General features: G+C 46.1%; 1 protein-coding gene and 1 gene segment (V, D, J or C); one reads left to right on the forward strand and one right to left on the reverse strand.

Moving 5' to 3' along the window:
- LOC140419035 (uncharacterized) overlaps nucleotides 1-26,673 on the reverse strand; it is a 529,091-nt gene that overhangs the window by 427,437 nt on the left and 74,981 nt on the right. The window lies entirely within an intron of this gene.
- LOC140419025 (Ig heavy chain C region-like) lies at nucleotides 3,640-25,508 on the forward strand. The segment is given in 5 exon segments: nucleotides 3,640-3,720; nucleotides 21,642-21,941; nucleotides 22,141-22,452; nucleotides 23,277-23,585; nucleotides 25,059-25,508. Coding segments are annotated over 5 exon segments (1,356 nt in total).

Consider the following 26,673-nt stretch of genomic DNA (forward strand, 5'->3'; position numbering starts at 1 on the left):
ACCTACATGTGGCTCCAGTCAGACAGCAACATGTCTGACTCTTCAGTTCCTTCTGAGCTGCCCCAGCAAACCGCTCAATTCAACAGCAATTAGGGACAGGGAACACATGGTGGTCTTGCCAGTGAGTCCCACATTCCATGGAAGCATGTAGGAAAAAAGACAGAATATCCATGTTGATCTGTTACAAATGTCTGATAGTCTAATTGTATTTCTATCCATCAACACAATGTTATGAGATGTGGGAGAGATCTCCAGCCGGCTGTTGTTGCTAAGAGGGTCAAGAAAAGCTGGATAACTCTCCTTTCCTGAGATGGGAACAGTTCAGATAGGTTCGCAATTTAAAACGTAAAATGATCTCCAGTACTGTTGCTGGGTAGATTTGTTTATAAATAGTCCTCATTGACAATATTAAGAGTTTGAAGTTGGCTTGCAGCCAAACGGTCAGTACTGAGGAAACAGACCTCTAAAAAAAAGATCCAGATGTTTCCTGTAAACAACTTTGAACATTCGAGCCTGCCTGCTGCAGGCAGTTGGATTGCTGCCAAATACTGTGTGGGGCAGATTAGCCTGAATATGAATGGACAAAATGGGATTTATCCATTCAAACAATAAATGTTTCAGTCGCACATGAAGTAAACGTTTTAAATGGTGTTCCATCTAAATAAATATATTCAGTGAATGCTGTGATCACGCTGAGGTTAGACGCGATCGGAACATTGTAAACTGACCAGATGCTATTTAATTTATATTAGTTCCGAGTAAAGGCCACTGTAGTTATTGAAGTCCGTTTGTTAAGAACCTAATGAAGTGAGAGTGGGTGGTGTTGATGGACCCAATCCACAAGCACAATAAGACGAGGTACTTAAATAAAATCATAAAACTGCCTTGAACCCGCCTGAACCCCTGGAATATTCTCCGAGTTGTTGACGCCATTTAAACGGAGGCGTCTCTTATACCTGATCAGCACCGTGTTCTGTGCAGTTTAATTTGTGCTGATTTCCATTATTATTTAACAGTCCCTCTCATTTCTGCCAATGAGTGGAGAAATGACCAGTTCATGACCTGCTTCAGTGGAAGATAAAACATTTATTCTTGTGGTATTGTGTAATATTCCGCAAAATCCTGATATCCTGTGTTCCCAACATAGCGAATGTTAGATAGCCGGTGGTCAGTGAAATTAGCGGCATTGATTTGGATGCTGAAGGATAACTTTGCTGATCGCCCTATCCGTTCTGATTCATTCTGTCAAATGTTAATGTCAATTTTATGTTTGCAAGCGGGTTTCTTTTACCGCTAATGTTCACAGGACTGTCTGAGGCTCAGGGGCAGTTCCAGAAATGTAAGGAGAGACATTGTGTAATGTTAGGAGCCTTGTCTGCAGACCCGCAATGCTCAGTGATAGCCATCCGCACTGCAAATGGAATCACCTTGTTCATTCCCGCATTCCGACATAAATCGTCAACAATTCCTCTGATAAATGATACATGTTTACAAATGGAATAGGGACCCGGAGTGTTGCAAATCAGACTGACATACAACCTATTCCCTGACAAAATAATTAGTCTTTTTAAGATCATCTCAATATATTGGAGTAGAAATAAAGGGACTGAATTTGCAATGGAATCGTTATTTTCTTAACAGATGAGCAAACGTAATTTCGCAATGGGGACATTATAAAGAATCGATTCAGAGAAACAAATATCCCGCTACAGATAAATGTCTATTTAATAATAACCCATAGTAAATCTCCGGGTCCATTCTGTAGGGTGGGGGGGGGGGGGGGGGGGGGGAGGTGGGACGTGGATCCAGTCGCCGCCTCCACCAGGGAATCAACAGGCGGCGCCTGGAAACCCGCCCCTTCTGCCGGGTATTTAAATGCCGCTCACTGGGACCCGAATCCAACAGTCCGGGAGCTGGTTTGTTCACTGACTTCCTGACACAACCATTCCCCCCAAATGACCAGAAGGATGAGGTGGGCCATTTCTCTCAGTTTGTTGCTGACTTTCTTATCCCGTGAGTAGTTTTTATTGTCTAAGTCTCTCACTGTTACTGTCTCAGTGTTAGTCTCTCTCTGGAATGTTCCAGACCACCAATCATTTCACCAGCATTAATCCTCGGGCTTTTTGATATATTTTTACAGGTGTCCAGTCGGAGGTTGTGTTGACTCAGCCGGAGGCAGAGACCGGGCGTCCCGGCGGCTCCCTGAGACTGACCTGTAAAACCAGCGGCTTCGATCTTGGCAGCTACTACATGCACTGGGTCCGCCAGGTTCCCGGACAGGGGCTGGAGTGGCTGCTTTACTACTATAGTTCATCCAACAACAACTACGCTCCAGCAATTAAAGATCGATTTACTGCGTCCAAAGACACTTCAAACAACATCTTCTCTTTGGCCATGACGAACCTGAAGACCGAAGACACCGCCATCTATTACTGTGCAGGATACCACAGCGCGAGGAACCAGGGCTGGACCCGCACAAGAACAGCTCGAGAGGGAATTCAGCAACTTGCACCTTAACCTGAAGGTCAGTACTTGATTCAAATGTAATTATTTATGGCAATGATCAGAGTCAAAACACAAGCTGCTCCTTACATAACTGACACAGGGAAAATTAAACAGTAAAACCGAACAAACCAATCGATTTGAAAGTATTAGCTTTTGTCTGTTGATGTTTACTGTTAACAGTTTCAGTAATTACAGGCCTGGATATACTCATCGTTGTATTATTTCTGATACTTGGAGAAAGTCTATGCACATTGCGTTTTATGAACTGCTGCCTAAATTGTAAATTCGATCAGAAGTAATCGTCTATTTGAAGTGAATATTGAGCGGCAGGACTGAACAGAGAGTGAGTGCAGTTTTTGTGCGGGTGTCTGTCACTGTGACTACAGCAGTGGGGTCACGGTGCTGTGCACAGCGACATCCTCATACAAAAACCTCAGTGAAAGAGTTTGTCCAAATTGGTCATCAGGGCCACAGCAGGATTGTCAACGTAAATGAGGCTTAAATAAAACACAATATTAGTTTGTAAAAAGGTATAAAAATCTTCCACTTTATCATTGTTGACCGACACGCTAAATGTGCCCCGAGGGTTTAAAAGTGTTCCGATCCTCTTTATAAATGTAATGACCATGACAAGCTGAAATAACTCACAGATTCGCACTTGGAAGAGACAGAGTTAGCTTTTTGAGTGAACAGTGAAATTAAATCTCTGTATTTTACAGTTAACAGTCTGCCGCAGTATTTGACACGCTGTGTCTCACTGTGATACCTGGCACAGCAGTTACTGTTAATACAAAAAGCCCCTCAGCACTAATTAACTGAGGCTGCGTCAGTGCTCGCTTTTACAATCCAACTTTATTTACAGTAAATAATTATTTATGTCCAGCACTGCCCAAATAATAAGATTTAATATGGAAAATCTGTGACAATTATTCACTCAACCGTTGGTATTTTCAAAAACATGTTCTTGTGTTGATCTGTGAAATATAAAACATTAAGGTCATTTTTGAACAGCAAGCGATATCCATAAATACAATTCTATTTTAATGAAAATTTACCGTGACTTTACCTTGTCTCTGATTTGTGAATATTTAAAATAATGGTGGATTTCTGTCTATTTTGTGCAGGTCCGGTTATTGTACGGAGCTGCCCAGGGAATGTGACACTGTGACATCATGGGCTACTGGGGACAAGGGACCATGGTGACGGTGACTGCAGGTAAGAACCATTCCATTATTTATGAACTGTTTTATTTCAGACTTTGTTTTATTGTTTTCTATTTTAACAATTCAGTTGTTCAGTGAAATCTGAGTTTGGTGGATTCTGTATTGTGATTTTGTTGCAATGTTTCATGTGATTCTGCTGAAAAGGGTTATAGAATTACTCTGTCTCTTGACAAAATGTTCTGCTGAGGGATTCAGTCCCTGGTTGTTGTGATTTGATGTTTATTTGCTGAGGATACTGTGTGGCCGGGTTACTTTAAATATCTGGTGTCTGTTAAAAAGTTCGGCGCTTCTGAAATGTTTAATCTCGGTGACATCTGGTGGCTGTGCGTTTTACCTGCACACGTGTTAGAAATCGAACCCAACATTCACAAAATATGCTATAGTTTCTGTGTTAATTTATTGAACACTTTCTGCTTATCCACAATGCTGATGATATTCTTCCATATTTCTGTTTGGTTTAATTTTTCATTCACTTGATGAAAAGCCGACTTGGTGAATTCTAAATTGAGATTTTCTTGAAATGTTGTTTGTTTTTGTTGGAAGTGTTTCTTAATGGAGCTACTTCTCCATAAAATGAGTTCAGCCCCTCGATGATGTGATTTCGTGTTTTTCTGCTGAGTAGATGGTGTCTGGGTGACTGAATGAGTAACATTTGTGAAACTGTGCTGGCGTTTCTATATTCTTTATACTCGGTGATACTGAGCGGTTCCATGTTTTGTGATTGAATGAAAGCAAGACGTTTGACGCACGAGTGTAGGTAGAAAACAGTCAGGATTTTAGAATGGTTCTTAAAACGTGATAATTACATTTTAACTAAACCACGGTTTAAAACGTTCTTTCCGAACATAACTTGTGACTACAATCACAGCTTGGCTTTTCTGCAATGTTTCATCTCGGCGACATCTCATGGTTGCAGCTTTTACCATCTACTGCAAACATTAAGTGTTTAAATATGTTTGAAACAAGTTTGAAACGTGGTCAAATATGAATAAAATGGGGTAAAATTGTAATATTATTCTGGACAGACCCCACCTCCACACTATCCTTGCTGTTCTTCCATACTTCTATTTAGTTTGATCATTCATATATTTGGTGGCGAACTGGTTTGCTGGATTCTATATTCAGATGTTTTAGAAATGTTAGGTTCCTGCTGAGGGGATTGTGTGCCTGGGTGACTTTGAATATGTACAATTTGTGAAGTGGTTTGTTGTTTCTGCATTGTTCCTGCATTGTTCCTGCATCGTTTCTGCATTGTTTCTGCATTGTTTCTGCATTGTTCCTGCATTGTTTCTGCATTGTTCCTGCATTGTTTCTGAATTGTTTCAGCATTGTTTCAGCATTGTTTCTGCACTGTTTCTGCATTGTTTCAACTCGGTGACGTTGAGCGGTTACACGTTTTCTGGTGAAATGCAAAAAGTTTACGTGTTTGAAACTGCTTAAAACACAACTGTTAGGGGAAAAGAGGCAGTCTTCGAAAATAAAGAAAGGAATTAATGATGTAATAGACATTTTAAAATTTTACCTGATAATTACTGATTAAAATAAACCATGGTTTCACTCAGAACTCAATTCGTTACTGCAGTCTGAAACTATTTAATTAAAACGTTTTCAAATTGGTGAGTAAATTAATATAATTTAACCAATTGAAATACAACTCCATATTAATCAAAGATGTTTTTATATTAGTATCATTAATCACCTTTCACAATTCTGCTGTGCTCTGCACACCATTAGCATCACCGGAAAAGTTTCCAGGCTGGAAATAGTTTGTGATTTTGCCTGAAACTGTTTTAATAATAACATACCGATTGTACAGCAGTGCTCAGTTGCACAAGGGATTTTTAAATTATTTTTTATTTCTCTGATTACGTTTGCAGTTACTTAATTCGGAGTTTAATATTGCAGTTTGGCAATTTATGTATCCGGTTATTAGATTCTTTCTGTGCAGCAGCAACAATATTATTTCTTTAACGTCATTTGCAGTTTGATAGTCAGATATGTGTCTCTCATCTAATCATAAAGAGTTTTCTCAGAGGTGGAAGTCGCTGACAGTGCAGGAATTGTTCTTCTGATTTTATCTAAATTGTAGGAATGTTCAGACTGCACAGGGCTGGAGATTGACAAGTAAACGCTTGAAATTCAAAGAGATTAATTTAATTACAAAAGGAGAATATTAGCTTTGCAATAATAATAACATCCTGTCTCGCAGAGCTGTGCTGTACAGAATGTAACATTATAGAAATAAAACAAATTATACAATAGAATAACAGATTATATCTGAGCCTCAAGCTTATTTCTTATTAAATCGTAAATCGAACAAGAACATTTCTACATTTTCTCACAATGTTTCAGGGCTGTGGGGGGTCTGAATGAATTATTTTCATTACTTTTTGCACTGATTAATTTGGATCTCCTTTTCTTAAGCAATATTTTCAATAATAAAGTTAATCGAATTGCCTGAATTATTAAATCTCGGAAACATTTTTATTGATCACAAACTACCAAGGACTTTATTGTTATATATATTGTTTCGAGTTACAACAGTTTATCAATTCGGGAATACGGCTTTAACAAACAGATGAGATATTACACATGTCTGAATTATTCCATCCGATAATTTGAAGATTAATATTTAATTAAATCCAAATTATTTATCAAATTTCAGGCAGGAGCAGGTTTTGAATTACAGAGAACCATGTTTTATTATTTATATTATAGAGTACAAATCAGCTGACAGGTAAACTAATTGACAATTGGCAATAACTTGCAATGCGACATTAGTACTAACTAATTCAACATAAATTAACTGCTACAATTGAGTAGCAGACTGGTGTGTGATATCAAAGCTATTGGAGAATGGTTAATTGTACTGAAAATAATTTAGAAAACAATACATTTATTTGCTCCGGTTGATGAGGTGGCCCGCCTCCATTGTTTTGTTGATTGTATTTAATTAAGATGTGGAGATGCCGGCGTTGGACTGGGTTGAGCACAGTAAGAAGTCTTACAACACCAGGTTAAAGTCCAACAGGTTTGTTTCGATGTCACTAGCTTTCGGAGCACTGCTCCTTCCTCAGGTGAATCTGTTGGACTTTAACCTGGTGTTGTAAGACTTCTTACTGTATTTAATAAAGACATTGGATCAAATCAGGTAATCAGTTTCCAATGTGAATGTTTCCTGGTTTGTTTATTTCTTATCAAACACTGGATCTCTGTCACAGACATGAAACTCCCCTCAATCTGTTATATTTAATGTGTTCATTCTCAGTGAAAATACATTCTGCCCAGTTCAGACAGACAGGAGAAATAGCTGAAAGGCGAAGGGAGTTTGAAATTAATATCAGTTTAATTTCAAAGAGGTTATTAAATTTCATTTGTCGTAAGTTGACCATTTATCAATTAGAATCAATCAGTTTGAATGATTCGTTCCCCTGTGTTTCAGAGTGAAATTTGACACACTAGGTACGCTCTCATCCGCACACTCTTTCTCCCTCACACACTCCCTCTCTCCCAGAAACCCAGACTATTCCTCAAACACACAGGCACTCTCTCTCACAGAGACTCTCACATACACAATAGCTCTTCAAAAACACAGTCTCTCTCACACACTCACTCGGTCACACACGCACTGCCTCACACACACATTCTCTTACATACTCTCTATCTCCAACTTTCTCTCTCTCCAACTCTCCCTCTCACACCAACAGACTGTCACTGGCTCTCTCACATACATAGGCACATTATCCCTCTCTCTCTTCACAGACAATCACCCTCTCTCACACTCTCTCACACACACTCTCTCTTACACGCTTTACCAATCTCACTCACATACACAATCATTCACAGACACACACACTCACACCCATGCAATCTCGCACACATTATCTCTTGCACACACGCTCGTTCACACACATGCCCTGTCACACACATCTCTCCAACACAAAAACGTTCTCTCACACATACACTCTCTCACACATACACTCTCTCTGACATGCATGGTCTCTCGCAGGCACGCTCTCTCACACACATTCTCTCACACACACGCTCTCTCACACACACGGCCTCTCGCACACACACGGCCTCTCGCACACACATGCTCTCTTGTACTCCTGCTCTCTCACACATATATCCTCTCTTGCATACATGCTCTCTCTTACACATGCGCTCTGATACACTCTCGCACACACTCTCTCACTCAGTTGCTCACCCACACTCATGCTCGTTTACACACATGCTCTCTCACGCATATGCTTTCTCACACACTTGCTCTGTTGCACACATGCTCTCACACCCATGTACTCTCCGACACATGCTTTCTCACACACACGCTCTCAATCACATATCTCTCACACTCACGCTCTCTTGCACACACGCTCCCTGACAGACATGCCCTCTCACTCACATGCTCTCTCATACACTTGCTCTCTCACATACACACTCTCTCAAACACTCACTCTCTCACACTCATGCTCTCACACACACTCTCTCTCACACACACACTCTCACCCACACACACTCTCTCATTCTCTCTTGCACACACACTCTCTCACACACCTCATGGTCTCTCTCGTACTCATGATTTCTCGCACACATGCTCTCTCACACATGCTCTCTCATAGTCATGCTCTCTCACACACATGTACTTTTGCACACATGCTGTCTCATGCACACATTCTCTCACACACATGCTTTCTCACACATATGCTCTCTTGCACTCATGCTCTCTCACACATATGGTCTGTTACACACTCACACGCGCGCTCTCTAAATGCTGTCTCATTCACATGCTTTGGTGCATACATGCTCTCTCACACACATGCTCTCTTGTGAAAGAACTCTTTCACACGCATGCCCTCTCACACACATAATTTTGCGCATGCAGTCTCTCTTCTGTGCACACTATTTTGCTCCTCACACACACACACATCCTGTCGCTCGCACAAATACACACAATCACGCTCTCACACACAGATATTCTCTCACACACAGATACACTCTCGCACACACACTCACACGTGTACTCTCTCTCTCTCCCACTCTCTTGATCCATCTCTCCAGAAACACACACACGCATTCACACGCATGCATGCAGACACATACATAGACACAGTTACAGGCTCTCAGACAGATTCCCACATTCTCCCTCACACACACACTCAGACACGCACACACTTTCAGATACACAGGTGAGAGCGACTGAACTAACATCAATAATAATAACCATTATTATTGTCACAAGTAGGCTTACATTAACTGCAATGAAGTGACTGTGAAAAGCCCCCAGTCACCACACTCTGGCGCCTGTTCGGGTACACAGAGGGAGAATTCGGAATATCCAAACCACCTAACACGGATTTTCGGGACTTGTGGGAGGAAACCGGATCACATGGATAAAACCCACACAGACTCCCGGGAGACTGTGCAGACTCCGCACAGGCAATGACCCAAGTGGGAAGCGAACCCGGGTCCCTGGTGCTGTGAAGCAACAGGGTTAACCACTGTGCTGCCGTGCCGCCAAATCAAGGCAGCATTGAAACGTGTGACCTCAAGCAGCCCAACCAAAGAATGAATGGATGGGAATCAGGGGAAGAATCTCCGCTGGTTGGAGTCACAACCAGCACCAAGGTGGATGGATTCCATTGCTGGAGGCCAATCAGCTCAGTTCCAGGACATCACTGCGAGACTTCTTCAGGGCAGTGTCCCAGGTCCAACCATCTCCAGCTTATTCATCAATGACCTTCTTTCCATCATCAGGTCTGAACAGGGGTTGTTGGCAGATGATTGCACCATGCTCAGCACAATTTGCAACTGTGCAGTCACTAAATAAACCTGTAAATAAAGCAACATGGAGGCTCTATCCGGTTCTGGCTGACAAGTGGTAAGTAACAGTCAAGTCACCCAATTGAAGGCAATGCCCACCTCCAGTAAGAACGGATCTAACCACCGCCCCTTGACATTCACTGGCAATACCATCATTGAATCCCCACTAACAACCTCCTGGTGATTAACATGGACCAGAAAGTGATCTGGGTGAGTCATAGAAATTTTGAGGCCAGAACAACAGATCAAAGGTGAGGAATCCTGCGGTGAAAAACTCATCTCCTGACTCCCCGAAGCCTGTCTACTATCTAAAGATCCGCAGCAGAAGCCCATCGTGTCTCCGTAGGCAGCATTTTCCAAACCGATGACAGCGGCCATTTGGACAAGGACAATAGACACATGGGAACATCACCAACTGGAAGTTCCCCTCCTCACCATTCGCCATCATGACTATAAAATATATCACCGTTCCTGCACTGCCGCTGGTTCAACATCATGTATCCGACTCGGGGAAACACCACATGGACTGCAATGGTTAAAGAAGGAAGCTCAGCACCTTCTCAAAGTCAATGAGGGATGGGAGATAAATGCAGGCCGAGCCTCCATCACAAGAATGAATAAACACAACACACTCTCTCTGACACAGTATGACAAGAATTTTACGGGCACAAAAATCCCATTTGCAAAATGTAAATCCGATAAGTCGCAGGAATGTTATTTGTCCCAGTTCTAAATTGTTTTGTGGAAAATGAAATTATATCGGCATTAAAGCAGCTGTCCAGTGATCTACACTGCTGTCTGACTGTACACATCCGGTGTTACGGAAAGTATTAAAGCAGCTGCACTGTGATCCACACTGCTGTCTGACTGTACACAGCCGGTGTTACTGAATGTATTAAAGCAGCTGCCCGGTGATCTACACTGCTGTCTGACTGTACACAGCCGGTGTTACTGAAAGTATTAAAGCAGCTGCCCAGTGATCTACACTGCTGTCTGACTGTACACAGCCGGTGTTACTGAAAGTATTAAAGCAGCTGCCCAGTGATCTACACTGCTGTCTGACTGTACACAGCCGGTGTTACTGAAAGTATTAAAGCAGCTGCCCAGTGATCTACACTGCTGTCTGACTGCACACAGCCGGTGTTACTGAAAGTATTAAAGCAGCTGTCCAGTGAACCACACTGCAGTCTGACTGTACACAGCCGGTGTTACTGAAAGTATTAAAGCAGCTGTCCAGTGATCTACACTGCTGTCTGACTGTGCACAGCCGGTGTTACTGAAAGTATTAAAGCAGCTGTCCAGTGACCGACACTGCTGCCTGACTTTACACAGCCGGTGTTACTGAAAGTATTAAAGCAGCTGCCCAGTGATCTACACTGCTGTCTGACTGTACACAGCCGGTGTTACTGAAAGTATTAAAGCAGCTGTCCAGTGATCTACACTACTGTCTGACTGTACACAGCCGGTGTTACTGAAAGTATTAAAGCAGCTGTCCAGTGATCTACACTGCTGTCTGACTGTGCACAGCCGGTGTTACTGAAAGTATTAAAGCAGCTGTCCAGTGACCTACACTGCTGCCTGACTTTACACAGCCGGTGTTACTGAAAGTATTAAAGCAGCTGCCCAGTGATCTACACTGCTGTCTGACTGTACACAGCCGGTGTTACTGAAAGTATTAAAGCAGCTGTCCAGTGATCTACACTGCTGTCTGACTTTACACAGCCCGTGTTACTGAAAGTATTAAAGCAGCTGCCCAGTGATCTACACTGCTGTCTGACTGTACACAGCCGGTGTTACTGAAAGTATTAAAGCAGCTGCCCAGTGATCTACACTGCTGTCTGACTTTACACAGCCGGTGTTACTGAAAGTATTAAAGCAGCTGCCCAGTGATCTACACTGCTGCCTGACTTTACACAGCCGGTGTTACTGAAAGTACTAAAGCAGCTGTCCAGTGATCTACACTGCTGTCGGACTGTACACAGCCGGTGTTACTGAAAGTATTAAAGCAGCTGTCCAGTGATCGACACTGCTGTCGGACTGTACACAGCCAGTGTTACTGAAAGTATTAAAGCAGCTGCCCGGTGACCTACACTGCTGTCTGACTGTACACAGCCGGTGTTACTGAAAGTATTAAAGCAGCTGTCCAGTGATCTACACTGCTGTCTGACTGTACACAGCCGGTGATACTGAAAGTATTAAAGCAGCTGCCCAGTGGTCTACACTGCTGTCTGACTGTACACAGCCGGTGTGACTGAAAGTATTAAAGCAGCTGCCCAGTGATCTACACAGCTGTCTGACTGTACACAGCCGGTGTTACTGAAAGTATTAAAGCAGCTGTCCAGTGATCGACACTGCTGTCTGACTGTACACAGCCGGTGTTACTGAAAGTATTAAAGCAGCTGCCCTGTGATGTACACTGCTGTCTGACTGTACACAGCCGGTGTTACTGAAAGTATTAAAGCAGCTGCCCAGTGATCTACACTGCTGTCTGACTGTACACAGCCGGTGTTACTGAAAGTATTAAAGCAGCTGCCCAGTGATCTACACTGCTGTCTGACTGTACACAACCGGTGTTACTGAAAGTATTAAAGCAGCTGCTCAGTGATGTACACTGCTGTCTGACTGTACACAGCCGGTGTGACTGAAAGTATTAAAGCAGCTGCCCAGTGATCTACACTGCTGTCTGACTGTACACAGCCGGTGTTACTGAAAGTATTAAAGCAGCTGCCCAGTGATCTACACTGCTGTCTGACTGTACACAGCCGGTGTTACTGAAAGTATTAAAGCAGCTGCCCAGTGATCTACACTGCTGTCTGACTGTACACAGCCGGTGTTACTGAAAGTATTAAAGCAGCTGCCCAGTGATCTACACTGCTGTCTGACTGTACACAGCCGGTGTTACTGAAAGTATTAAAGCAGCTGCCCAGTGATCTACACTGCTGTCTGACTGTACACAGCCGGTGTTACTGAAAGTATTAAAGCAGCTGCCCAGTGATCTACACTGCTGTCTGACTGTACACAGCCCGTGTTACTGAAAGTATTAAAGCAGCTGCCCAGTGATCTACACTGCTGTCTGACTGTACACAGCCCGTGTTACTAAAAGTATTAAAGCAGCTGCCCAGTGATCTACACTGCTGTCTGACTGTACACAGCCCGTGTTACTGAAAGTATTAAAGCAGCTGCCCAGTGATCTACACTGCTGTCTGACTGTACACAGCCGGTGTTACTGAAAGTATTAAAGCAGCTGCCCAGTGATCTACACTGCTGTCTGACTGTGCACAGCCGGTGTTACTGAAAGTATTAAAGCAGCTGTCCAGTGACCTACACTGCTGTCTGACTGTACACAGCCGGTGTTACTGAAAGTATTAAAGCAGCTGCCCAGTGATCTACACTGCTGCCTGACTTTACACAGCCGGTGTTACTGAAAGTATTAAAGCAGCTGCCCAGTGATCTACACTGCTGTCTGACTGTACACAGCCGGTGTTACTGAAAGTATTAAAGCAGCTGCCCAGTGATCTACACTGCTGCCTGACTGTACACAGCCGGTGTTCCTGAAAGTATTAAAGCAGCTGTCCAGTGATCTACACTGCTGTCTGACTTTACACAGCCCGTGTTACTGAAAGTATCAAAGCAGCTGCTCAGTGATCTACACTGCTGTCTGACTGTACACAGCCGGTGTTACTGAAAGTATTAAAGCAGCTGCCCAGTGATCTACACTACTGCCTGACTTTACACAGCCGGTGTTACTGAAAGTATTAAAGCAGCTGCCCGGTGACCTACACTGCTGTCTGACTGTACACAGCCCGTGTTACTGAAAGTATTAAAGCAGCTGCCCAGTGATCTACACTGCTGTCTGACTGTACACAGCCCGTGTTACTGAAAGTATTAAAGCAGCTGCCCAGTGATCTACACTGCTGTCTGACTGTACACAGCCGGTGTTACTGAAAGTATTAAAGCAGCTGCTCAGTGATCTACACTGCTGTCTGACTTTACACAGCCGGTGTTACTGAAAGTATTAAAGCAGCTGCCCAGTGATCTACACTGCTGTCTGACTGTACACAGCCGGTGTTACTGACAGTACTAAAGCAGCTGTCCAGTGATCTACACTGCTGTCTGACTGTACACAGCCGGTGTTACTGAAAGTATTAAAGCAGCTGCCCGGTGACCTACACTGCTGTCTGACTGTACACAGCCCGTGTTACTGTAAGTATTAAAGCAGCTGCCCAGTGATCTACACTGCAGTCTGACTGTACACAGCCGGTGATACTGAAAGTATTAAAGCAGCTGCTCAGTGATCTACACTGCTGTCTGACTGTACACAGCCGGTGTGACTGAAAGTATTAAAGCAGCTGCCCAGTGATCGACACTGCTGTCTGACTGTACACAGCCGGTGTTACTGAAAGTATTAAAGCAGCTGCCCAGTGATCTACACTGCTGTCTGACTGTGCACAGCCGGTGTTACTGAAAGTATTAAAGCAGCTGCCCAGTGATTTACACTGCTGTCTGACTGTACACAGCCCGTGTTACTGAATGTATTAAAGCAGCTGCCCAGTGATCTACACTGCTGTCTGACTTTACACAGCCGGTGTTACTGAAAGTATTAAAGCAGCTGCCCAGTGATCTACACTGCTGTCTGACTGTACACAGCCGGTGTTACTGAAAGTATTAAAGCAGCTGCCCAGTGATCTACACTGCTGTCTGACTGTACACAGCCGGTGTTACTGAAAGTATTAAAGCAGCTGCCCAGTGATCTACACTGCTGTCTGACTGTACACAGCCGGTGTTACTGAAAGTATTAAAGCAGCTGCCCAGTGATCTACACTGCTGTCTGACTGTACACAGCCGGTGTTACTGAAAGTATTAAAGCAGCTGCCCAGTGATCTACACTGCTGTCTGGCTGTACACAGCCGGTGTTACTGAAAGTATTAAAGCAGCTGCCCAGTGTTCTACACTGCTGTCTGACTGTACACAGCCGGTGTTACTGAAAGTATTAAAGCAGCTGCCCAGTGATCTACACTGCTGTCTGACTGTACACAGCCCGTGTTACTGAAAGTATTAAAGCAGCTGCCCAGTGATCTACACTGCTGTCTGACTGTACACAGCCCGTGTTACTGAAAGTATTAAAGCAGCTGCCCAGTGATCTACACTGCTGTCTGACTGTACACAGCCGGTGTTACTGAAAGTATTAAAGCAGCTGCCCAGTGATCTACACTGCTGTCTGACTGTACACAGCCGGTGTTACTGAAAGTATTAAAGCAGCTGCCCAGTGATCTACACTGCTGTCTGACTGTACACAGCCCGTGTTACTGAAAGTATTAAAGCAGCTGCCCAGTGATCTACACTGCTGTCTGACTGTACACAGCCCGTGTTACTGAAAGTATTAAAGCAGCTGCCCAGTGATCTACAGTGCTGTCTGACTGTACACAGCCGGTGTTACTGAAAGTATTAAAGCAGCTGCCCAGTGATCTACACTGCTGTCTGACTGTACACAGCCGGTGTTACTGAAAGTATTAAAGCAGCTGCCCAGTGATCTAGACTGCTGTCTGACTGTACACAGCCGATGTTACTGAAAGCTGATCAATGTGGAGAATCAGGACCGGATCGATGGAGAGGAAGAGGAGGAGGTGGGACTGGTGGAGCCGAATGGAGGAGCCCCCAGCTCGGCTGTGGACAACAGGCAACAGGAAGCTGAGCCTGAGCGGAAAATCATCCCAAGAAACATCGTCCCAATGGGCTGGGAGCACCTGGGAATGATCACTCACCCACACTCACTCACGTACCCTCACTCACTCATCCTCAAACACCCACCCATCCTCACTCATCCTCACCCATTCTCAATCAGGCTCTCACCCTCACTCAGCCACCCACCCACACTCATTCGCCCACCCTCCCTACCCTCACCCACCCATCCACACCCACCCTCACTCCCCCTCATTCAGGCTCTCACCCTCACTCAGTCATTCACACCCCCCCCCCACTCACCCGCCCTCATTCTGTAAACCACCCTCACACACCCTCACTCACCCACCCTCACCCCCATCCTCACACACCCTCACTCACACACCCTCACTCACCCACCCTCCCTGACACACTCTCACTCACCCTCACTCACCCTCCCTCCCTGACACACTCTCACTCACCCACCCTCACTCACACACCCTCACACACCTCACTCCCCCACCCTCATTCTGTAAACCACACTCACACACCCTCACTCCCCTTCACTCACTCACCCACCACCACTCACCCACCCACCCTCACTCACCCGCCCTCCCTGACACACTCTTACTCACCCACCTTCACTCACACACCCTCCCTGACACACTCTCACTCACCCACCCTCACTCACACGCCTCACACACCCTCACTCACACGCCTCACACACTCTCACTCACACGCCTCGCACACTCTCACTCACCCACCTCAGCTCACCAACCCTCCCTGACACATTCTCACTCACCCACCCTCACTCTCACCCTCACGCACAATCACCCATCCTTATTCAGCACCACTCACCGTTATTGACTCACCCTTTCACGCCCAACCTAACTCGTTCACCCTCACACACACACTCTCACCCACTCATCCTCAATCACCCACCCATCCTCACCCACCCTCATTCAGGCGCTCACCCTCACTCAGTCACCCACCCACGCCCACTTGCTCACCCTCACAGACCCTCACTCACCCACCCTCACACACTCTCATTCACTCACCCTCACACACCCTCACTCACCCACCCTCACACACCCTCATTCAGTAAACTACCGTCACTAACTCATCCTCAAACACCTACGTATCCTCACTCACCCTCATTCAGGCACTCACACTCACTCACTCTCCCACCCACACTCACGTTCACTCACTCACCTACCCTCACTCAGCCACCCTCCCTGACACACCCTCACTCACCCACCCTCACTTACCCACCCACCCTGACACACTCTCACTCACCCACCCTCACTCAATCGTCCCTCAACCATCCTCACTCATTCACCCTCACTCACCCACGCTCACTGACTTCCCCTCATTCATTCACCCACTACATTCACTCACCAGCAGTCGACCCCCTGACTCACTCACCCTCATTCACCCACCCTCACTCACCCACCCTCACTCACTCACCCTCACTCACTGACCCTCGCTCACTCACCTTCACTGACTCTCACTACACAACCTCACTCACCCAGAGTCACTCATTCTCTGCGTCTCACTCACTCTCCCTCACACACCCTTTATTCGTCCTCGGTGACATACCTACCCTCAGTCAGTCACCCCTGATCCGCCACTTATCAACATTCATACATCCTCAATCACCCAACTCACTCACCCTCACTCAGTTACTCACTAACCCACACTCACTCTCCTACCCTCACTCAGTTACTCACTCACCCACACTCACTCTCCTACCCTCACTCAGTTACTCACCCACACTCGCTCTCCTACTCTCACTCAGTTACTCACTCACCCACACTCGCTCTCCTACCCTCACTCAGTTACTCACTCGCCCACACTCACTCTCCTACCCTCACTCAGTTACTCACTCATCCACACTCACTCTCCTACCCTCACTCGATTACTCACTCACCCACACTCACTCTCCTACCCTCACTCAGTTACTCACTCATCCACACTCGCTCTCCTACTCTCACTCAGTTACTCACCCACACTCACTCTCCTACCCTCACTCGGTTACTCACTCACCCGCACTCACTCTCCTACCCTCACTCAGTTACTCACCCACACTCACTCTCCTACCCTCACTCAGTTACTCACCCACACTCACTCTCCTACCCTCACTCAGTTACTCACTCACCCACACTCACTCTGCTACCCTCACTCAGTCACTCACCCACACTCGCTCTCCTACTCTCACTCAGTTACTCACTCACCCACACTCACTCTCCTACCCTCACTCAGTTACTCACTCACCCACACTCACTCTCCTACACTCACTCAGTTACTCACTCACCCACACTCACTCTCCTACCCTCACTCAGTTACTCACTCATCCACACTCACTCTCCTACCCTCACTCAGTTACTCGCTCATCCTCTCTCACTCATGCCCAGGAAATGGACAAGGGAGCGGCTGCAACGAGAGAGGAATGGAGAACTGGAGCGAAACTGATGACGAGTGGCGCCCGAATGTGGCTGCATGACACGGGACTGCCGGGAGCCGGGGAAAGTGCAGAGAGCCGGGGAAAGACCCCGGAGCCGGGAGAACGCGCCGAGGCGGTGGAAAAGAGCAAAGAGGCGGCGAAAAGGCAGAGTTGGGAGGAAAGCATCGAGATGCAGGGGAATAGACCGAGATGCAGCGGAACACACAGAGTCGTAGAAAAGGACAGAGAGTTGGAAAGAAGTGGAGAGAGCAAGGGAAAGGTGCAGAGAGTCGATGGGGATGGGGGGGTGGTGGGGGGGGTGGTGGTGGTGGTGAGAGTGCGTGGACCGGGGAAAGTGAAGAGAGCCGGGGGATGTGTAGAGAGCCGGGAGAGGGGGGAGGGGGACGGGGGGGGGGGGGGGGGGGGGGGTGTGGAGTGCAGGGAGCCGGGGATGTGCAGAGAGCCGGGTGAAGGAGCACAGAGCCGGGGGAAGTGCTGAGAACCGGAAGAAAGTCCATGGAGTGGGCGATAAGCGGTAAGAATCGGAGTAAAGCGCACAGTGCTGGCGAAAACCTCAAAAAGCCCGCACAAAGTGCCAGGAACCGGGAAAAGCACAAATAACTGGGAAAAGTGCAGCACACCTGGGCAAAGCACTAAAGAGCAGGAAGAAAATGCAGAGTCGAGAGAAAGTGCAGAGATGCGGAGGAAAGCGCAGAGAGCCGTGGAAAAGAGCAGAGAGCTAAACGAAAGTGAAGGGACCAGGAGAAAGTTACAGAAATCCAGCGGGAACCGCAGAGAGATGGGGGACGCACAGGGAGCGCGGGGCGGGTGCGGGGGGATTGCAGACAGTCCGGTCTCAGTGACAGGCGGAATGTGGAGTTAACACCACAATCAGCACAGCCAGGGCTTACTGAATGGGGGAGGAGGCTCGACCGACTGAATGGCCGCCTCCCTCATGATCTTAAAATTAGAGAATGTTGCAATTACTCAAATGTAGAACCTTATTGTAATTATATAAATGTGCATTCCGAAGGTATTTTTGAAGCAATGCCACTATTCTCTAGTTTGGAGAATGGGGGTAGTGAAATGGAGAGAGGAGGTGGTATCAGTCAGTTTGAACAAAGGGAATTTCCCAAAACTGCAAAGATACAAATGAAGAGACAACATCTTTAACACAAATTGATTGTGGCGTACACAGCTCAGCTAGCTGGATTGTGACGTAGACAGCTCAGTTAGCTGGATTGTGACGTACACAGCTCAGCTAGCTGGATTGTGACGTAGACAGCTCAGTTAGCTGGATTGTGACGTACACAGCTCAGTGAGCTGGATTGTAACGTACACAGCTCAGTGAGCTGGATTGTGACGTACACAGCTCAGTTAGCTGGAGTGTGACGTACACAGCTCAGCTAGCTGGATTGTGACGTAGACAGCTCAGTTAGCTGGATTGTGACGTACACAGCTCAGCTAGCTGGATTGTGACGTAAACAGCTCAGTTAGCTGGATTGTGACGTACACAGCTCAGTGAGCTGGATTGTAACGTACACAGCTCAGTGAGCTGGATTGTGACGTACACAGCTCAGTTAGCTGGAGTGTGACGTACACAGCTCAGCTAGCTGGATTGTGACGTACGCAGCTCAGTTAGCTGGACTGTGGCGTACACAGCTCAGTTAGCTGGAGTGTGGCGTACACAGCTCAGCTAGCTGGACTGTGACGTACACAGCTCAGTTAGCTGGAGTGTGACGTACACAGCTCAGCTAGCTGGATTGTGATGTACACAGCTCAGTTAGCTGGATTGTGACGTATACAGCTCAATTAGCTGGATTGTGACATACACAGCTCAGCTAGCTGGATTGTGACGTACACAGCTCAGTTAGCTGGAGTGTGACGTACACAGCTCAGCTAGCTGGATTGTGACGTACACAGCTCAGTTAGCTGCAGTGTGACGTACACAGCTCAGCTAGCTGAATTGTGACGTACGCAGCTCAGTTAGCTGGACTGTGGCGTACACAGCTCAGTTAGCTGGAGTGTGACGTACACGGCTCAGCTAGCTGGATTGCGACGTACGCAGCTCAGTTAGCAGAACTGTGGCGTACACAGCTCAGTTAGCTGGAATGTGACGTACGCAGCTCAGTTAGCTGGATTGTGACGTACACAGCTCAGTTAGCTGGATTGTGACATATACAGCTCAGTTAGTTGGATTGTGACGTACACAGCTCAGTTAGCTGGATTGTGACGTACACAGCTCAGTTAGCTGGATTGTGATGTCCACAGCTCAGTTAGCTGGATTGTCATGTACACAGCTCAGTTAGCTGGATTGTGATGTACACAGCTCAGTTAGCTGGATTGTGACGTACACAGCTCAGTGAGCTGGATTGTGACGTACACAGCTCAGTTAGCTGGATTGTGACATACACAGCTCAGTTAGCTGGATTGTGACGTACACAGCTCAGTTAGCTGGATTGTGACGTACACAGCTCAATTAGCTGGATTGTGACATACACAACTCAGTTAGCTGGATTGTGACGTACACAGCTCAGTTAGCTGGATTGTGACGTACCCTGCTCAGTCAGCTGGATTGTGACGTTCACAGCTCAGTTAGCTGGATTGTCATGTACACAGCTCAGTGAGCTGGATTGTGACGTACACAGCTCAGTTAGCTGGATTGTGACGTACCCAGCTCAGTTAGCTGGATTGTGAAGTACACAGCTTTGCTAGCTGGATTGTGACGTACACAGCTCAGTTAGCTGGATTGTGATGTACACAGCTCAGTTAGCTGGATTGTCATGTACACAGCTCAGTTAGCTGGATTGTGACGTACACAGCTCAGTTAGCTGGATTGTGACGTACACAGCTCAGTTTGCTGGATTGTGACATACACATCTCAGTTAGCTGTATTGTGACGTCCACAGATCAGTTAACTGGATTGTGACGTACGCAGCTCAGTTAGCTGGATTGTGACGTACACAGCTCAGTGAGCTGGATTGTGACGTACACAGCTCAGTGAGCTGGATTGTGACGTACACAGCTCAGTTAGCTGGATTGTGATGTACACATCTCAGTTAGCTGGATTGTGACGTCCACAGATCAGTTAGCTGGATTGTGACGTACGCGCTCAGTTAGCTGGATTGTGACGTACACAGCTCAGTGAGCTGGATTGTGACGTACACAGCTCAGTTAGCTGAATTGTGACGTACACAGCTCAGTTAGCTGGATTGTGAGGTACACAGCTCAGTTAGCTGGATTGTGACGTACACAGCTCAGATAGCTGGATTGTGAAGTACACAGCTCTGTTAGCTGGATTGTGACGTACACAGCTCAGTTAGCTGGATTGTGATGTACACAGCTCAGTTAGCTGGATTGTGACGTACACAGCTCAGCTAGCTGGATTGTGACGTACACAGCTCAGTTAGCTGGATTGTGACGTACACAGCTCAGTTAGCTGGATTGTGACGTACACAGCTCAGTTAGCTGGATTGTGACGTACGCAGCTCAGTTAGCTGGATTGTGACGTATACAACTCAGTTAGCTGGACGGCTGGTTTGTGATGAAGAGCGATCCCAACAGCGCGGATTCAATTGTTGTACCGGCTGGGGATATTCATAAAGAGGTTAAATCACCACCAGTCAGCTCTCAGAAGGAAAGGGCAGTCCCCGGGACTATGGCAACATTTCTATTTTATTTTACATGGTGGCTGAAATAATGGGGGAAACTCTCTGCTCCTCTCCTTCAATCCAATGACAGTTACATCATTCAGGCGGCATCAAATGTTATTTTTTGTATGTGTTAGAAACGGAGAAAGGGATGCGAGTTTCTAATGAAGCGGCAAAGAGATGGTGATTCTCAAATCATAGAACTAATAGACGCTGAAATATGGATGTAACAGTTAATGAGAACATGTTAAGTTAAATGCATCGTCACATTTTGATGTGCTTGGTAACTTATAGATCACAAATAACAGAGTCTAACTTGTTGAATGGGCCATTCTTTCCCAGCAACACCGTCTCCGCCCACTCTCTACAGCCTGGTCTCCTCCTGTCAGCAACGCAACAATGACGGCTCCGTGACCTTCGGCTGTTTGGCGATGGACTACTCCCCAGAAATCACCAGCCTTACCTGGAAGAAAGATGGGCAGCTGATCACCACTGGAGTTAAGAAATACCCGTCAGTGAGAAACAAGAAGGGAACCTACACCCTGAGCAGCCAGTTAACCATCACCGAGTCAGAGGGGGGATGCAGCAAAATCAGCTGTGAGGTTCGACACAGCGGCTCAGACAAGAGCATTGGAATTCCATGTAAGTTTTGTGGAATCTGTGAGAAACAGATGCTTTGATTACTTTATTTACATCTTTGGTGATTACACATTTATGGTTCTCTGCATAGTTCTGATTCCTGCGCGAAATAGTGACCACAGAGAAACTGTTAAAATATAATTCGTCATTTTATTCGTTACAACATCTTCTTCAAGAAATGTCTAACTTGTGTTTCTTGAAGGCCCTCCACCTGTCAACACTCCAAATGTTCTCCTCACCGTGAGTTCCAATGAAGAAATCTCAAGACAGAAATTTGCAACCATGGTCTGTTCAATCAACGATTTCCAGCCAAAGTCAATGACGGTAAAGTGGCTGAAGAATGGACAACCCATGGGTTCAGGGTTTGTCACCTCGCCCCCCTGTGAAGTGAACGGGAACTTCTCGGCGAGCAGTCGGCTGACAGTCTCCGCTCGGGAATGGTTCAGCAAAGCCGTCTATACCTGCCTGGTCACTCATCAAGAGGTCACCCAAAGTCGCAACATCACCGCGTCTGGTAAGAGACTCGAACAGAGGAAACAATAAATCATCCTGCACTCTGATGTTAATCCAAATCAGGAATTTACTGAAGTTAGTGCAAAGCACAGAATGACTTCTAATTTACTGCCATGTCGTTTGTGTTTCATTCTGATGTAAGAGCTGCATGAGGGTTGCTAATCATTCACGATTTTATGAATATAGAAATAACTGTATCCCTATAATTTGAAGTAATTTAGTGAGTGAGGTGAATGAATGAAATGAAAATCGCTTATTGTCACAAGTAGGCTTCAAATGAGGTTACTGTGAAAAGCCCCTAGTCGCCACATTCCGGCGCCTGTTCGGGGAGGCTGGTATGGGAATTGGATCCGCGCTGGTGGCCTGCCTTGGTCTGCTTTAAAAGCCAGCGATTTAGCCCCGTGCTAAACCAGCCCCTGGGGTACTTGATGCCAGCTTTATCCTGAGACAGCTGATTATATTTGAGTCAGTGGGTGTCTCAAACACTTAATTGATAACAGCTCCGGGGGAGAGTGTTGGAAAGTTCATCCAACCTATTTATGGATCAGCCGCCAGTACTTCGTTCCTGAGATAAGGAATGGAATATTTGTATTGGGAATGCTGAAATGCTGATTCGTTAGAATGATATCGGGGCTGACTGTATTTCACAATGAGAATAGTTTTCACAAACCAAACTGGTTTTCCATTGCTTACAGAAGATTAAAGGCGATCTTTAGAGGTTGATGTTTCTAAGTTGATTTATTCCCATGTAGAGTGAAGGCTGAGTACTGCTGCCCTGATTCTGAAGATCAAACTTGGGTTAATTTCCACTTTTTTCATTCGCAGATCCTTCCGGTTGCACTGATGCCTCAGTAACAATACTGCCACCACCAATAGAACAGGTCTTATTGGAGGCGACTGTAACCTTAACCTGCGTCATTTCGAAGGCTCCTTATGGAGTCAACGTGTCCTGGAGTGAAGCGAAGAAGCCGCTGAAATCAGAGATTGCCGACCAGCCTGGGGCAGATACTGAAAGCGTGGTCAGCAAATTAAACATCTCGACACAAGCCTGGCTGAGTGGGGCTGTGTTTGACTGTGTGGCGAGCCATCAGGACCTGCCAACTCCTTTAAGAATTTCAATCCACAAAAAAATAGGTGGGTAGAGAGATTGAAGCAATAAGTGAGTCATTGTGTCTATTTCTAGTGTCAGTGCAGCGGTCAGTATTTAGCATTGTGTATTTATGGTCCATTCTGATTGGGAATTCCACTAACTAAATACTCTGGGCGATTAGAGTTTAAGGGGGAAATTGATATGCAGATGAACGAACAATGAATTGAAAGCAGTGATATTGGGTTTAGATGGAGCGAGACCATAGACCACAAGACTTAGGAACAGACATAGGCCATTGGGCCCATCAACACCGGTCCAGCCGGCAGTGAGGTCATGACTGATCTGATGTGATAATCTTCAACTCCTCTTTCCCGACTTATCCCCATATCTCTTGACGCCTTTACTGATTTAAAATATTTCTCTCTCAACCTTGAACATATTGAACAACCCAGAATCTACTGCCCCCGGGTTAAATAATTCCACAGCTTCACTACTCTCTGAGAGAGGAAGTTCCACCTCATCTCTTTGTTAAATGGGAGAACCCTCACTTTGTGATCCTGCGCTCTGGTCCTAGACGCTCCCACAGGGGAAAACAACCTCCCAGCGTCTATCCTAAGAAGCTCCCTGAAAATCTTTCATGTCTCGATTAGGTCGCCTTCATTCTTCTAAACTCCAATCAGTACAGCCCAGCCTACTTACCCTCTCCCCATAAGAAAATCCCTCCATACTCGCGATCAACCTCGTGATCCTTCTCTGGACTGCCTTCAAAACCAATCTGCCTTCCTTAGATAAGGGCACCAAAACGATTCAAAGTATACCAGGTGTCGACTAACTAGTGCCTTGTATAGTTTTAGCCAGACTTCCCCATGTTTATATTCTATTTCCTTTGAAATAAATGTCAACATTCAATTTGTCTCCATATTACCTGCAGAACTTTCTTTGTGTGGTTTCTGCACGAGGGCCCCCAATTCCCCCGTTACTTCAGCTTTATCCAGTCTTTCTCCATCTAAATTTGTTCGGCACTGATTTCGCCTTCACGAGGCCGCGCTGACTCTGTTGATTATATTGTGTATTTCTAAATGCTCAGCGATTGGATCCGTTATAATGGACTCTAACCGTTTCCCACTGACAGATGTTAAGGTCACTGGCCTATAGTTACATGTTTTTGTCTCCCTCCCTTTTGAATAAGGGTGTTACATTGGCAGTTTCCCAATCCTTTGGGAGTAAGGTGGGAGGAGCTTGGTGTGGAGCTTATACACCAGCACAGAACAGGCGGGCCGAATGGCCTGTTTCCCTGCTGTACACTTTCTGAAACTTTCGAATCCAATATCCGTAAATTCTCAGGGAAAAGGCTTGTGTCCGCCTCAGCTCCGAGCTATGAAACCGGACAGATCCCAAAGTGGAAAATGAATACCTTTAAAATCCAACACAAAACACATTTCTCTCACATCTAACCCGCGGTTCCATTGTCTCCGGAATTCCCCATTTTACTGACATTTATTGTACATTTTCTGCAGATCCCAACCCGCGGGAACCGTCCGTCTCTGTCCTCCTGCCCTCGGCTGAAGACGTCTCCGCTCAGAGATTCGTCTCCCTCAGCTGCTTAGTGAGAGGTTTCTCCCCCCGAGAGATCTTCGTCAAGTGGACCGTCAACGACAAGCCGGTGAATCCCGGGAACTACAAGAACACCGAGGTGATGGCGGAGAACGGCAATAGCTCCTTCTTCATGTACAGCCTGTTATCCATTGCAGCGGAGGAGTGGGCCAGCGGCGCTTCTTACTCCTGTGTGGTGGGACATGAAGCCATCCCCTTGAAGATCATCAACAGAACGGTTGATAAATCCAGCGGTAAACCGAGTTTTGTGAACATTTCCCTCGCTCTGATGGACACCGTTAATTCATGTCAATGAGAATCTATCAATTGCATTTCGAACTAAATTAAAAATAATAAAGTTTTTTTTCCTCTAATTGTGATTTAAATGCACAGCCGCTTAATTAATGGAGCTTCGACTTTGCTGATATTAGATCTGTTCAAGGAGACCAAGATTTCTACAGGTCTCAGCCCCAAGTCTGATACAACCAGAGCTCCGAGCTCAGATACACCCTGGGTCAGAGACAGAGTAAAATTCATTCATTGCAGTGTTCACAAAATATATTCATTGACTTTCTTCCCGCTGAGGAGAAATCGGACAATTTCCCATTTCAGACAGACAAACACATCACATTTAGATCTCGGTGTTCCTGCTTCTCCCATTGCCCATCCCTTTAAAATTGATGTCAGCTTAAAATTGCTGCATCACACCCACTGGGAACTGAATTGATAATCAAACAGAAACAAGGACCAACAATCGCCCATCACGGAGAGGGGAAAGATAAATTGTTAATGCATTATATCTCCACCTCTCCTACAAAATCAGGAGGAGGGGCGTTAGTTAATCCACTGTCCCCCCACCTCCCCAACAGAGACAGGAGGAGGGGCATTAGTTAATGCACTCTACTGCCACTTCCTCAAAAGAGAGAGGAAGGGGCATAAATTAATCCACTGCAACCACACTTCCCAAACAGAGAGGGGGAGGGGTTATAGTTAATCGACTGCACCCCCACTTCTCCAACAGAGAGTGGGGAATGGACGTTCGCTAATGCCCTGCACCCCAACTCCCTAACAAAGAGGAAGGGACTTAGTGAACCACTATACCCCTCACTTCCACACCAAAGCATGGGGGCAGTAGTTAATCCAGTGTATCACCACGCCCCAACAAATAGTGGGGGAGGAGCATTAATTAACCCTGTACCCCCACTTTCCCACCAAAGAGCTGGGACATTAGTTAATTCACTGTACAGCCGCTTCCAACAAAGAGAGGGGGAGGGCCTAAATAAATGCACTGTCCGCCCACTTCCCCAACAGAGAGAGGGGGATGGGCATTATAAACCCATTTTACCTCCACTTTCCCGACCAAAAGAGAAGGAATGTGATGAGTGAACTCTCTGTATCTCCACCTCCTCAGCAGGGGGAACCCAAAGAGAATTTGTTCAGCTGGCCAGAGAGGGAGAGACTATTAAATCACTATCCACCTACTCCCCAAGCAGGGAATTTGGGAGTGGATGTGTCTCTACACTAAGGATTCAGTTACTG

Source organism: Scyliorhinus torazame, chromosome 5, assembly GCF_047496885.1.
Source record: "Scyliorhinus torazame isolate Kashiwa2021f chromosome 5, sScyTor2.1, whole genome shotgun sequence".
In the NCBI taxonomy this organism is placed as follows: Eukaryota; Metazoa; Chordata; class Chondrichthyes; order Carcharhiniformes; family Scyliorhinidae; genus Scyliorhinus; species Scyliorhinus torazame.